Source organism: Coffea arabica, chromosome 2e (genome assembly GCF_036785885.1).
Source record: "Coffea arabica cultivar ET-39 chromosome 2e, Coffea Arabica ET-39 HiFi, whole genome shotgun sequence".
NCBI lineage: Eukaryota > Viridiplantae > Streptophyta > Magnoliopsida > Gentianales > Rubiaceae > Coffea > Coffea arabica.
The window spans coordinates 18,211,238-18,225,474 of NC_092313.1; the positions used below are offsets into that span (position 1 = coordinate 18,211,238).

Below are 14,237 nucleotides of genomic sequence, written 5' to 3' on the forward strand. Positions count from 1 at the left end.
TTCCGAATTTTCCTGATATTTTACTCTCCTGACCTCCTATCAAGTAACTATTTGTTGGGTAACAACATAAACCTCAATAAGTGGGGCAATTGATCGACTGAATATATCCATAGTACTGGCAAAATTAATCCTACTGATTCCTCTCTTCACAGTCATCGTTTTAGGCTGCAAAGGCCTCTGTCAGTCCAAGAAAGAAGTGAAATATTACTTGCATTTAGATGATGCACAAGTGAAGAGTTGTTCCGGTAAAATACAAACTTTTATATCCAGACTGCCACCTGGTTGACAGACCTACCCTCTTAGTTCTTTGGAATATCATATCCTTCAAGTAGATGGGTTGGGTAACACTTTTGGTTTTGGCTTGATTTCGACTTCATTAACACTACGGACAAATATGGCATCTGGTTCATGACTGCAAAAGATAAAGGCAATGGAGGTTACACAAAAGCCAAACACAGAGAGAGAGAGAGAGAGACAGAGACAGAGATTCTTACGGTTTATCTCCCTCTTCATATGTATAACTCGATGCAACAGCTAAGAGCTTCCCATCTCTGCTGAATGACAAGGCTGCGATGCTTGTTGGGTATTTTGAGTACTGTAAGTTGAATGAGAGTGAAGAAAATAAAGAAAAACATAAATGTTAGTACTAAAGTGAGCATTGCCATCGTGAAGTTGAAGACATTTCAAATTCAGTGTGGGAAAAATACCTGATACAGCCTTTTTTTGTTGTTTCCATCCCACACATTGACATAACCATCACAACCCCCAGTAGCAAATGTACCATAGCTGCAAATTGAAATCAGTTTTGAGACAGATTTCGGGAAGAGACTGAAGATATTCAATCTATAGAAAATTGTAATAGATCCAACTCAATCATTCAACATATAATAAATCAAGAAAAGATAGCTCTGCCAGTGATGAACCTTGGCATTGATTTTCCTTCTTAACAAAACTTGAAAGACACAAAAAGGCCAAAGTAGCCAAATTCCAATAAATAACTGCTGGACACTAATCTCTTCATTGTGGATAAATGTATATGCAGCACTTACATGGGATGAAATGCAATTGAATTCACGGGGTAGACAATGTCCCTTCCAGCTTCAGATTTCCGATGACATTTGAACGCATACCTTCACATATAAACCATCATGCAGTAGACAATTATCAAGGTCTGCCTGTTTCATTCTCGCTGAATTCTTGATATGAGAAACTTACTCATTCAGTATTCAAATTGCCAGTAGAAGTTTTAATCCGCCAAATCATAATGAATTACACACATGTCAATGTCATTGCACTATGTCTCATTCTCTAACAAGTAATGTTTAGGAGAAATGCAAGCAGGTGATAGGCAGTTGAATCAGGAAGGTATCTTTCTAGTTTTCAAGTCAAATTGTGCAGATCAAATTAACTCGCTGGCAGCAATCGATATGTTCAGTGACATATAAATACAATATAAATGTCATGGAGCTCATACATACTTTTTGGACTGACCAGCCTCCGACAGATCAAAAAATTCCATTGCAACCCGACCTTCCACAGAGCTAAGAGCATAACCTGCAAATTGCAATTCGGTTAAACAAGATGACAAACTGAGAGTTGCATGAAAATAAGGTCAACAAGCTAAAAGAAGTGGAAAGTTACAATAAAATCATTTCTTAAGACTGCCTATCTCAAATAAAGTCAACTTCCTACTTATTATTCAGACATTCATTATTAGGCAAGAAAAGTGCGACCACTTCATTCTGGTCATTTGTGTTATATAAGCACAAAGCTCAACACAACACGGAGTACTTAAATTGTGTGGGTATGAGGCATCACTTGTTACAGACCAAATCTGCACCAGGTAAGTTACAATAGGACTTAAGTTCAGAAGTATCATAAGTTGTCAGAAAATCCACAAAGACATTATTGGAGAACTAAGAATTCAGGTCAAGACACTCAGATGAGTAAGGCATCCATCATATCCATCCCACACAGACCACCTTCAGCCAAAAAAGCTGGGCAATCAATGGAAATAGAATCTGCCACACTTCTCCTCATTGACGACAAGTGGTTGGAAACCAAAGAATTATAAAATACATCATGAACTGGATGAAAACCGTTACTCATGTTTACTTGTGCAATATGCTGATGTTTGACATCATTTGTTCTTCAAAAGTCACAACGTGAAAAAGAAAAACGCATAAACTAATTATGAACAGAAATCGCAAAATGTTATAATATGTAGTCAACAAGTATTCAGAAGCAAACTATCCTAATGATTCTTAATAAGGAGGTACAGGTGATTGATCACATGGCAGAGGGTATTATTGTATACCACATGTAGTCACACTGGTTTTTACTCAACAGAATGGCAATATCACATACAAATGCCATAACACTTCGTTGAACAGGGACCTTCAGAACTGAGATACATGTTTTTTCTGTTATACCTTTTAGTGTCTAATGTTTCCTTTCTTATCTATGGAGCACTAAATGATTGTAACAACTTTCCATGGTTAATTTAACCCGAAGCTTCAACTATATAAGTAACCGTAATTCGAAGAAATGAAGAGAGTTCACACCAGTAGTTTCCCACAAACAAGAAATTCCAAACACCTTCAGGTTTTAAAATTTCTTCCACTTTGGTTAGTAGCTATCCCTTCTTTTTCTGGTTTACCCCTGGGTACATATTTCTAAATGCAGGCACGTTGAAACCACAGGCAAGTATATATTTATTACATTTTTTGTGGAGATTAAAACTGCCTATTTCTTGTCAGAAATGCTTACTCTTTTTAAACAGTAAGAATTGCAGACTAAATCCAATTAGATTGTAACACCCAACCCACCCTCCACCAACAATGGATAAGCATCTGCCACCCACTGCAGCCACATAGAAGAAAAAAGTTGTTTATATAACAGGTTTAATATATAATTAGATACCAGTTCCATTGGGGTAACAACGAACGCATCTTGTTTGGTACTTCAATGAGGATTCCCTCCTCTGTTCAGGTTGAGACATATTCCGCAAATCATAGACATTTACATGTCTCCCAGCAGTTGCTACAACTAAGCGATTGCCAACAAGAGAGAGTGAATAAACACGCTCAGGTTGGGTATATGTTCCAAGTAAAGTGCGGTCCTGCCCACTTGCACCTCTAGGATCCCAGCACTTCAATGTTTTGTCCCAACTTCCAGTAATGACTTGTCCTATAATCATGACAACCGGTAATTACTTCAAATACGCAAGCAAGAAGATTGTGCTAGAACCAATCATTTTAAGTCAAAGGTCCTGAATTTTAAGCCAAATGCAATCAAATATAACAACAAAACATCAATTCTATCGTAATTTAGATGCTTATTTCCTTGGTTGTTAATTAAGTAGTTCAAAATATTCCTCCAATAAAAAAATCCAACAGATTCCTTCAGCTGGAAAAAAACTTTAAGGAATTATAGTGTTGAAGTTATCATTTCCACATGCTGAGATGAAAAATGGATCTTGCATGCATGATTTCACTTCATGCCATAAAAGGATTTAGCTCTCAACAATTTTCACAGGAAATCTAGGCATAATTATGCCATCATCTTAAATTTATCACTGTAAGATTGCTTGAGAAACCATTTTTTCTTAAAACGATAATTGAAGACATGTTTCAACTTGGGCAAATGCATGGACAAATAGAAATTAACCAGAACTAGAGGAATCACAGTATAATAAAAAACTATAAACTATAACCATTGATTGCTTATAAGCAGGATAAATATTTAGAACAATAAAAGAAATTGCAGATGTTATAATTTATAAACACTTGGAGAACATTGATATAGGTACTTATCTGACCCTAAATCCGCATCTCTTTCACAGAGGTTTTCCAGAAAACCATCAAAAAGCAGTAAGCATGAAAGTACCTTCTACTAACGATCATGGGTGGGGACTGGAATTAAGTGCATGCGACTCACACACATCATAAGACTAAAGAAGGAAAGGTCATAAATTGAATCTTAGGAAGGTTGGACTATGCAAAAGAATATAGGATCTACCCTAACATTATGAAGTTTAAGATAGACAGCGTGTCAGATAAGCAGGGGAAAAGATGACAGAGTTAAAGAGAAGCAGCAGCACCAGAAACCAATGAAGAAATCTGATCAAACATATGCTCAGATAAAATTACATTATAATGCATAATTAACTTGATAAAAAGGCACATAACTAGGAAGAGTTTTTTCTTCCCTTTTTGGGGGTACAATAAAACAGGGTTAGCACAAACAGAAAAAGAGTTGTCATTATGAAGTCCAACCAGTTGCAGATGAATATTCAACACAACGAACGGGTGCATCATGTCTTCCCAAAATATCCTCCCTGCCGTAGTTGAACACGAGCCTGGGCAATCAAAATGTAAAAATTATCTCCACAGACAGCAAAGTCTCCATTCAATTAAAAAAATAAAAACAAAATTCGTCTCTGTACTTCAAGATTGACTTCAATTGGGCCTCAGAGGTTCCTAAGCCAAAAAAATTGTAGCATCCACAAATAATAAACAGAAATCATGTAAATAAATAGTTGACTGTTTCACATTGGAAAGCTTTCTTTACACATAAAACACTGAAATATAGAAAATATACTACAGTTAAGAAATATTTGAATTCGATTTTTTTTTTTTAAGGCTGAGAACTAAACTGTGAGAAGAGACTCTTTAAAACACAATGGCCTGGCTATCTGATAAGGAACGTACTCCAAAACGAAAACTGCACTTCGTTTTCCTACAATGGAAAATCATAATCGAATGTAACTAACAAATGCTTTAAAAAGTAGGGGAAAAAAATCATATTCGGAGAATATCGGAACATCAAATTGCAATTCACAAAGAAAAGCATTTTGAACATAAAGCTTAAAATTTACTAATGATTCAACGATAATAGAATTACCTTCTCACGGTGTTGTCGGCACCGGCACTAAAGCCGGAGGAGTCATCGTGGAAGCAGCAGTCAAGTACAGCACCTCCGTGCATGAACTCTCCTCTCACAGCATTGGCACTCGCATCATACAACCGAACGCTCTGATTAATTGCAGTGCATCACAAAATAAAACAGCAAACACAATTTCAGATCTAAATACAACAATTTATCAAGCTTGTTGTCAATTTAAAAGACCGGAGCTTCGGTCATGAAGAAATTACCTTATCCCAAGAAGAAACAAGGAGGTGATCACTGTGAGTAGAGAAGCGAAGGTTTGTTATACCGTCAGCCGGAGGACTCGACAGCTCCCTTCCTGTGGTGACCTGCGGCGGCGCCGTCATTTCTGGCGGTGGTTAGGGTTCCAGACGGAGAGTGCGTGTGAGAGAGAGAGAGAGATAGAGAGGGAGGGATACAGGTAAGAAGTCCAGAACGTTACAAAGAGAAGGAGAAAATTGGGGGGAAGAGTTTTTGAAAATTGATGCTCGCTGCTGCTGCGGCAGCTGGCGTTGGTGTTGATAGTAGTCGTAGTGTTGAAGTGTGATTCTTTGCGGTAAGGCGTAGCTTAAAACTTTAAATTCAAACACTTGATTCTTGTTTGTTGGTACTAAATATGCTACTGTTTGAATCTTTAGTTGAGGTTTAATTACGACATGCCCCTCTCAAAATACACATTTCTCGTCTTGCCGTCCCCATATTTTTGTCTAATCAAATAAATTCCCCAATGTAAGCCACCAAATCCAAATCAAATCTAATTTAGTCCTATTTCACTGGAGTTTTAAAAAATAAAATTCCAATTTAGTCCCATGAGTTACAAAACTATAGATTGCTACAGCAAAATAGTAGTATAAGGAGAAAAAATTGCTTAGTGAAATTAATGATTTGTAAACAAAGAAACTCTCAAGTCTTAGGTGTTATAATATTTTTCACGCACAAGTTTAATTGACTTTGTTGAAGGTATATTTCTACTCATACCACTCTACTTGTGGACGATGAACCTTATACTTAATATTTTTTTCTTTTAATTGCAGCATGTGTATTTCAAAATAACGAAAGTGAGTTAAATATGATAATATTACAAGGTAACTTGTATTAGATTTTAAAAAAATTGAAAAGTAATGAATGGGTAATATTTCCAAGTAATAATAGGTATTTCCAACTGGACAACAACTTAGGGAAAGTAATAAATGGATAATATTTTCCAAGGAGCTTTTCTTTCTGTTCTCTTTTTTTTTGTTCAATAACTACATAGAAATGAGACATAAAAAAAGTTTTAATGAAGCTTTTCTTTTATATATAGAATATTCTATCGAACCTTAATGTGTAAATGGTCATCTAACCAGACTCAAGGGCCAGAGCAATGGTAAATATTTTTTTTTTTTGGGGGTTCAAACGTCAATATTGTATTATAGAGTAGCAATTTACATAGGTTGGGCTAGCACCACCTCCTAGATTGGCAAGGCCTTAAACCAGTGAGCAAGCTACGGTGGCTATGTAGTAGCTCATTTTAGTCACTTTTATCCAGGTGGATGGCAATGAGCGCCCACAAACAAGCCCAAACCAACCCTCAGGCTCAGCCCATTGTTCACCAACACTTGTCTCTCGCTTCTGTCCGGAGCAACAAAGAAGAGAAAAAATAGCAACTGCCAGGTGGTCGACACATTAGACGATCCAAACTCCACTCTCTCTCTCAGCCTCGGCATTAAACTGAAACGGATCCAGTACAATAGCCACCGCGCCACCCCATAGGCCATACCTCAGTACATACGCTCCATCACCGTTAAACGCAGTAATACTAATAATCACACCTTGGAAATAAACGTTTCTGATTTACTCCCATGTTTTTACATTTCACTGGTCACATCCTACCACCGAGCATCATCGCTTGCCAATCCCGATTAAAGGCTAAAACACCATTCGTTCTTTTAAGTTTTCCCACTCTTGAGCTGAAATTTTCGGACATATTTGATTTATGCTCAAGCTAAAACCCTAGAATTTCCCAATCGAATCCCCCTTCCCCAAATTCAGTCCTCAATTTTGCGATCTCGAATTTATATATATCACAGCCTCTACAGTCCATGCAATGGTGGTCTGTAAATGCCGCAAGGTACTCACACCGCTCCCTATTTTATATTTCAACCTCCCTCATTTACATTAATTCTCCCATTTTAGATCAGATCGGTTTTTCAATTGATGATTTGGAAGACATTCTTCGTAAAATTCAGTGCCTAGAATTTTCTGCTTTGCTTTATTGGATGGATAGGGATTTATTTGTTAGCTCCTAGTTATTCGTCATGAAATCAATTGTGCAAAATCCTTTTCTTTTTTCCTTTTTTTTTGTTCGGGGGACAGTGGTTTCTCTAGGTACATTATACTATATTGCTTCCGCTTACAATTCTTTGGACATTTTTCTTTGTGCTAACCAGTTGTGATTCTTCTCTTGTTTCTAGGCGACTAAATTATACTGTTTTGTGCACAAGGTTCCTGTTTGTGGAGAGTGTATATGCTTTCCCGAGCATCAGATATGCGTGGTATGATTTTGAATTATTGTAATAAAATCTGGCTCGTTTATTTTTATTTATTTCTGCAAACTCTATGCTTGGTATTAGTCCAGTTCTATGTCTCATGGTTCTGTAAGAATTATTGCTTTTCGGTCAATTTATATTTCTCATTGGTGTAATTACCAGTTTCCTAGTCTAACTAGGTAATGCTATTGGAGAATTCTCCTACTGTTCAATAATATTTTTTTTAATTGTGATGTTCAGCTTTGAAATATTTCTTATAAATGGAGAATCTGGAACGGTTTTGGGAAATCTTATTTTAATACTAAATTGTGGGTTCAGTATACCCTTTCAATTTGATAGAGGACAACGGTGCTTCGTACACAGTTGTTAAATTTTAAAGGTGATGAATCATTGTCTGGGCTACAACATGCATTGAGGAAGACATGTGGTGCTCATATATGTGAAGTAACAAAATGTTGTTGAGGCATGTTTTTTGTGTACCATAGCCCAATATGCGGGGAATTTGAGGCACACTGTCGTTTCAAATTTGATGATATGCATTTCTTACTGCCTATATATCTTCCAATTTTATTTCAGAATTACTGATGCAATTCTGTGGTGACTTCCCTTCTTCTCCTGGCATTCACCCATGCTTATAAACCATATATGTGTATTTCTACTTCAGGTCCGTACCTACTCAGATTGGGTAATAGATGGAGAATATGATTGGCCTCCAACATGCTGCCTTTGTCATACTGTCCTTGAAGATGGAACTGACTCTCAAACTACTCGATTGGGTTGCCTGCGTATGTCTTCATGCAATTAAATTTACTTCTATCCTGTTTTCTTTGGATTGGGATCTTGGAAAGGTTTCTGTACATGCTGTTAACATGATTGCCTTATCTAGATGTTATACACACAAGCTGCTTGCTTTCGCATATTAAAGGGTTTCCCCCTCACACAGCTCCTGCTGGATATGCTTGTCCAGCGTGCTCAACTTCGGTATGTCTATACTCTTCAAAATTTTCTAAAGCTTTTCCTTCTGTATGCAACATCGATGTCAAAAACTGAAATATTGAAAGTATTGAGAAATTTCAGATTTTGCATGTAATGGTAGTTTTTGATCATTGTCTTATGGGTGTTAACAAGAGGTTTACATTTTGTTGTTTGCTTTGCATTGTGACGTATAAAATGGAGCTTTGCATATTGCATGGACCCGAATGGCCCTAGATTTTTTTTTTTTCATTTACTTTTTTAAGTGAAGGAATCTAGTCTGAAAGTTGCCTGCTTATGATATTCCTACTGCTGCACGTGATGCTTGAGCTCACTTGAAAGCTATGTCCTAACTTTTTACTGCTTACCATATGATTATATGTGGGATACTTTTTTTTCTTTTTTGCATGTGGGACACATCTTGGTACTAAATCATTTTCATTGCTTAGCTATTGTTGATTAATTTTGGTAGAAATTATTTTGTTAGCTGATAGACGTACATATTTATAACTAAATTGATTATTTTGTTAGCAGATAGACGTGCATATTTATTCCTACATTGATTAATTCAGTTCTGCATTGTGTTCATTTGGAAGCTGTCCTCAAGCTTTGTGGTGTTGGATGCATGTAAAGCGGATGCAGGGTGAGCACAAGGAGCATGAATATGAATTTTGGTTGATTATAAAGTAAAAATTTTTAAGAGATTATCCTTGTCAAATGGAAGTGACGAAACATTAGGCAACATACTAATTTAATTTAAAGATTTTGAAAAATATAAGTTATTACACCCTTGTGATGGGAATTTCTTAACATTATCTAAGATGTGAAATTTGCCAAATCATACCACTTAGGAGTTAGGACCAAGGATTTGAGAAGATAGGTTCAATGTTAATTTCATTGCAGTATCATTCTAGGATTTATTGCCTCTGCTGCTGAAAATCTTATGACACCAGTCTTTGGACAGGGTGTATTGCAGCTGCGTAACCATTTTCTGTCTTCTGATTCTTTGATACCAGCAAAAGAAAAATGTTTATTTTATTCTGGGGTCAATGTGTGGGTCACAGAAAAAGCATTATAACAGACTCTGTTCATTTTGTGTGTACCATCTACTGATCTTTTCATGCACTTTGGTGCTGCAGATATGGCCTCCTAAAAATGTGAAAGATTCGGCATCTCTTCTTCACTCAAAGCTTAAAGAAGCTATTATGCAGGTTAAAACTTGATTTCCACTAAATTATACCAAGAAACTGCTCTGCCTTTCTGTGTGTGAATGTGTTGGGGGTGGTGTTTAGTGTTTTTTTTTTTTTTTTGTTGGGTGAGGAGGGGGAAGGCTGTGGATTGGGTACTTTCAGATATGCATGCCTAGAATGCTAGTTACTTGGTTATAGCAGAAACAAAGTATGCGTTAAGAGATTGAAAATTTTGTATGACTTGTTTCCCTTTGTGCTGCGTAAATGTGCATGAAGATGTGTTAGTGGATAATTTTTGTGTTTGGATACTTAATTGTGGAAAAAGTTTCTTAACAACCTCTAGCTCCATCTTTGAAGGGTTGGAGGAGTTAAGAGAACTTATCTGCCGTGAGAAATTGTATCAAGCTGATGATACATATTAAAATCCAAGTAGCAGAAGACAACTGTATAGTACATTGATTTCTGAAGGCAATTTTGTTCTTTGAAGGGGAACTATTTTGCATGTTTTCTCTTTCATTTTGTGGTTGCAGATTGATGACTGAGACAATTGAGTTTATATAACTCAGTCTTTTTTTCTTCCCTTGTTGATTAATTTTGGTTAGACATTTGGGCCTTGAGCGTATTGAGTTTTGGGTGAATAACCCACAACCAAAGTGTTTTGACCGAGTAAAAAAAGAGGTAGATGTGAAAGCTGAGAAAGGCATGTCAGGCAATCCAAATGCTCATAGATCTCTAATCTTTATTTATTTATTTTTTTCAGGGTGGGGTGGAATTAAAAAGTAAAATATTACCTTTTGACCTGGATACAGAAGCCATGGATTTTGTTGGGGAGAGGGACAGTTACAATCTTAAGGAACCATTTTGGTGCTTTTATTGAATGAAAATGTTTTTTTTTAAAAGTCTGACTAAAAATGTAAATTTTAGACATTATAATGTTGTTTTGGAGAGAAGATGGGCCTATGTTTAATGTGCTTAATCCACACGGGACTCATGGTTGATCAGAAAAATTTTTGATGCATTTTGATCTTACCCTAGATATGTGCTTCTTTAATGCAACATTTTTTAAAGCTATCAGTAAGAATGCGATATGTTGTCATCCTCTACTTTTGACCTTATGAAGTTGTGAAATAGGTACATAATTACCTATTCAGTTTCTATATTTCAAAAATCATGGCTCTTAGATTGAATTTACTGTTGTAATAGGCTGAAGCTAAGCATCTAGGTTTCTCCTTGTCAAATTGCTGTAAGAACTTGCACCTAATCATACTGTAGGCAGAAAAATCTTCTTCTTTTTTGCATCTTAGTGTGTCTTTAAGGTAGACGAGCTCACTTTTGCTTTCCACTCATTCCTGAAACATAATGTTGTTTATTTGTGCTAGGGGTCATAATAGAAGAATGGCATTTGGAGTTATTGAATTTTCTATGGTTTCATGCAGACTGGTTTGGAGAAGAACTTGTTTGGAAACCATCCAGTTTCATTGCCTGCAACTGAGTCCCGGAGTCCTCCCCCTGCTTTTGCCTCAGATCCATTAATAACAATGGGCAAGAAAGAATATGCTGCAGGCTTGACGCCTTCAGTTGGCAAAGATTCTGAAATTGTGGACATTGTGGAGATTGATGACCCTAGTTCAGCGTCTCCTCCTCTATCTAATCACGAATCCACTCTAATGAAAAGTTCAAGTCCACCTGGGGTAAGAGTGTTTTGCTTTTTGCCTGATTTTTACATATCATGATACATTTTTTGCTTCTCATATGTGCTATCTTATGTTAGGCTGGTGCTACAACCCGAAAGACTGCAGCTCAGGTTGAAAGGCAAAATTCTGAAATTTCATATTATGCTGATGATGAAGATGGAAATCTCAAAAAGTACACACGAAGGGGTGAGTAATGATTTTTTCAGTTAACGGTGTGACAGTGAAGCATTTATTATCCTGGCAGGTTGAGAATTTTCTTCCTTGCTTTGTATATTTGTGGGTTTGAGTATTGAGTAACGCAATGAAGTTCAGTCTTATTTATTTTTGCTTTACTATGGTATGAACAATTGGTTAAGGTAAATTTTTTTTTTCCTCTTTTTTAATCTGAAACATGTACATGGTTGAAGCTTATGATTTGGTGGAGATATGCTGATGGGAACCTGAAGGTTAAAACTAATGTCTCTCAATCACAGGAAACTTTCGCCATAAGTTTTTTAGGTCATTGCTACCTTTCTGGTCAAGTGCATTACCAACTTTACCAGTGACTGCACCACCAAGGAAAGATGCATCGAATCTAGATGATATTCCAGAAGGTCGCACAAGACATCACAAGTCCTCGAGGATGGATCCGAGAAAACTCCTCCTCATCATAGCTATCATGTAAAGTTTCCTAAGTACTATTTAATTGTCTCGGAATTTTTTAGCAAATCATTGCTGGACTGTAATGTTTTTATTCCCTTCGAGATAAAGGACAACACTTTCATTGGAACTTTAAAGTGGTAATAGGAGATAAGTGATGGAGTTGGTGAGTACTTCAAAATACTAACCAGAGAATTAATGTTTCACTGAGATGGCCTCAACCCCTCAATTCAGTTCCCCATAATTTGAGTCAGAAGCTTGTCTTAGACTGGAAAAGGGAGTACATGTACATGTTGTAAAGTTTCACAAGTATTTGATTTAGGGTGACAAGTTGAGCAGTAAAGGGTAAAGTTGACGTGGTGCAATTGTAGGACGGTGGTTGAGGCACTCTGCATGAGTGTACTAACACGGAGCAGGGTAGCCTGCCCAAAGGCTTTGATCTATAGTAAGATTTTGCTGCCATAGTTTAGTTGACAGACTGTAGAACCTGGTCTCTCATTGGTCCTCTCGTAGCCTGGCACTTGATATGCATTTTAAGTTCTTGGATCACTAATAGATTGCGGCATTTTATTCACTTTTATCGCTATTTTTTAACCATGACAAGACCACGTTTTCCTCCTTTGTGCAGGGCCTGCATGGCAACAATGGGAATTCTGTACTACAGGCTTGCACAACGAAGTTTTGGGGAGGAGCTACCTGATGATGAGCAGCGATAATCTTCTTCTAGGGTTGTGATGGTGGATCAAGATCTCAGATTACCTTTAAGTGTAAACTTTTTGGTTCTTTGAACCTCTTCTTGTTTCCTTGTGGTTCTCCTTCCTGAGAATTGTGGCTGGCATCCTGTGGAACCTACAAGTCTTTGACTATAGAATCAGTTTTTGAAAATGGTTCCTCTGACGACACAAAAGAATACCTATCCTTCCCATGTTCTCTACCTTCCGTCACTGTTGGTCTTGTTTGTTTATCGTTTTCCAGTGATTGGTCGCTTAGAGTCAAAATGGAATATCAGGTGAAGAGGAGCAGGTCTTTTTGTTCATGATTTATTTTGTAATTATTAATTTTTTTTGCTCCTACAAAGGAAAAAAAAAATTCTCAGTTTTTGGCTGACGATCAAGCAATACATTAAGCTGTACCATCGGAGTTTGTTTGAAATGTTTCGTCCTCTTTACCTTTTTCTATCGCGTTTTTACTGAGGTACAAGTGAATGTCTTTGAAGAGTTTGTCTTGTGGTGCAAATTGCCAAAACTGCTTCGAAATACTTGGATAGCTAAATTTTGTCAAATAGCAATATTTTGTTTGCGTCATAAATATTTTTTAAATTTTTTTTATATTTTTAATTATTTATTTATCTCATATCACACAAAGTATTATTGTAATTATTTCAAATAATACTCTATCCAAACACTCCAATTGTTTTTGGGGTTATTACATGTGGTGAGTGTTATCTCTATTGGTTTCCTCTAATATTTGCCCATGTTCTGTAGCAGCTCCTGATAATTGCCTTTCACGGCCAGAAATGCTTTGGAGACTCTGCGATCTCGTAATTTATCTGTCATTTTCGTGTACGGGAAGTATGGCTCATGTTCGTTTTGAAAAAAAAAAAAAAAATGCTGAGTTCATGTGCGCATAGTTTATTACTATTGAACCCTGAGTATTGAGTATCTCTAGATTAACTTAAATTTTATCGAACAAGTAGTTATAACGTACAAGTAAGTGCAAAGAAAAACTTTTACTTTTTCTCAAGAATAACAAAAAAAATTTCGACACGAATCGACATATTGCATTATGCTAGTATTCCGTTTTACCATTTTGATGCAATACTGTGCATTATTCTCATCACCAACTGGACAAAGAAGTATTTCAATCAAATATATTATTTGTACTCTGGGATCATAAGAATGGCTTTGCACTTGTTGTGTACTTTGCAATTATTCATTTCTAGCATGTCTTTGCTTTATCGATTGGAAAAAAGTATTTCTGGTCTAATGCGGCGAGCCGTCTCACTTTTCCTAGTGTATCTTCGTTGAAGTCCCTCTACAATAATATAGAAATAAATTATCTTAGTTCCCCGTAAGGTCACGTATAATAATATAGGATTATTTATCGCTTGACTACGTGACACCCCTACACAAGTCTTAATATTTAAATAAATTGTGAAACCTTTAGCTAATTAGTGACGCCACACTTGATCTCATTGGATGGCACTACTTTAATTTTATATATATATAGAGAGAGAGAGAGAGAGAGAGAGAGAGAGGGGACCTATATTAGTAACTAAAGTAGTA

General features: G+C 36.5%; 2 protein-coding genes across 4 annotated transcripts; one reads left to right on the forward strand and one right to left on the reverse strand.

Moving 5' to 3' along the window:
• Window positions 1-81: 81 nt before the first annotated feature.
• Window positions 82-5,512, reverse strand: LOC140036781 (mitotic checkpoint protein BUB3.1). 2 transcript variants are annotated; one of them, XM_072079515.1, is made up of 10 exons: window positions 5,157-5,425; window positions 4,906-5,036; window positions 4,278-4,360; window positions 2,923-3,189; window positions 1,479-1,554; window positions 1,050-1,130; window positions 708-786; window positions 495-595; window positions 279-412; window positions 82-177 (listed from the first exon to the last, which is right to left on the reverse strand). In XM_072079515.1, exons 1-9 carry the CDS (start codon window positions 5,274-5,276, stop codon window positions 325-327), a joined length of 1,026 nt encoding a protein of 341 aa, XP_071935616.1. In that variant the 5' UTR covers window positions 5,277-5,425; the 3' UTR covers window positions 82-177; window positions 279-324. The 2 variants fall into 2 exon arrangements, with proteins under 2 accessions (XP_071935616.1, XP_071935615.1); XM_072079514.1 differs by having other exon boundaries at window positions 82-412; window positions 5,157-5,512.
• Window positions 5,513-6,609: 1,097 nt separating this feature from the next.
• LOC113731521 (uncharacterized) lies at window positions 6,610-13,104 on the forward strand. Of its 2 annotated transcripts, XM_027256830.2 has the most exons (9): window positions 6,610-7,039; window positions 7,383-7,463; window positions 8,122-8,242; window positions 8,344-8,438; window positions 9,569-9,640; window positions 11,056-11,310; window positions 11,391-11,499; window positions 11,787-11,973; window positions 12,581-13,104. In XM_027256830.2, the coding sequence occupies exons 1-9, from the start codon at window positions 7,016-7,018 to the stop codon at window positions 12,666-12,668; spliced, it is 1,032 nt and encodes a 343-aa protein (XP_027112631.1). In that variant the 5' UTR covers window positions 6,610-7,015; the 3' UTR covers window positions 12,669-13,104. The 2 variants fall into 2 exon arrangements, with proteins under 2 accessions (XP_027112631.1, XP_071935617.1); XM_072079516.1 differs by lacking the exon at window positions 9,569-9,640.
• Window positions 13,105-14,237: the final 1,133 nt, after the last annotated feature.

Coding starts and splice junctions, on each gene's coding strand:
- LOC140036781 (XM_072079514.1), bottom strand. CDS start 5,276: ATGACGGCGCCGCCGCAGGTCACCACAGGAAGGGAGCTGTCGAGTCCT. Junction 4,361..4,905: donor GCCGACAACACCGTGAGAAG/GTAATTCTATTA, acceptor TTGATTGCCCAG/GCTCGTGTTCAACTACGGCA. Junction 413..494: donor TATGAAGAGGGAGATAAACC/GTAAGAATCTCT, acceptor TATCTTTTGCAG/TCATGAACCAGATGCCATAT.
- LOC113731521 (XM_027256830.2), top strand. CDS start 7,016: ATGGTGGTCTGTAAATGCCGCAAG. Junction 7,464..8,121: donor CCGAGCATCAGATATGCGTG/GTATGATTTTGA, acceptor TTTCTACTTCAG/GTCCGTACCTACTCAGATTG. Junction 11,311..11,390: donor AAAGTTCAAGTCCACCTGGG/GTAAGAGTGTTT, acceptor ATCTTATGTTAG/GCTGGTGCTACAACCCGAAA.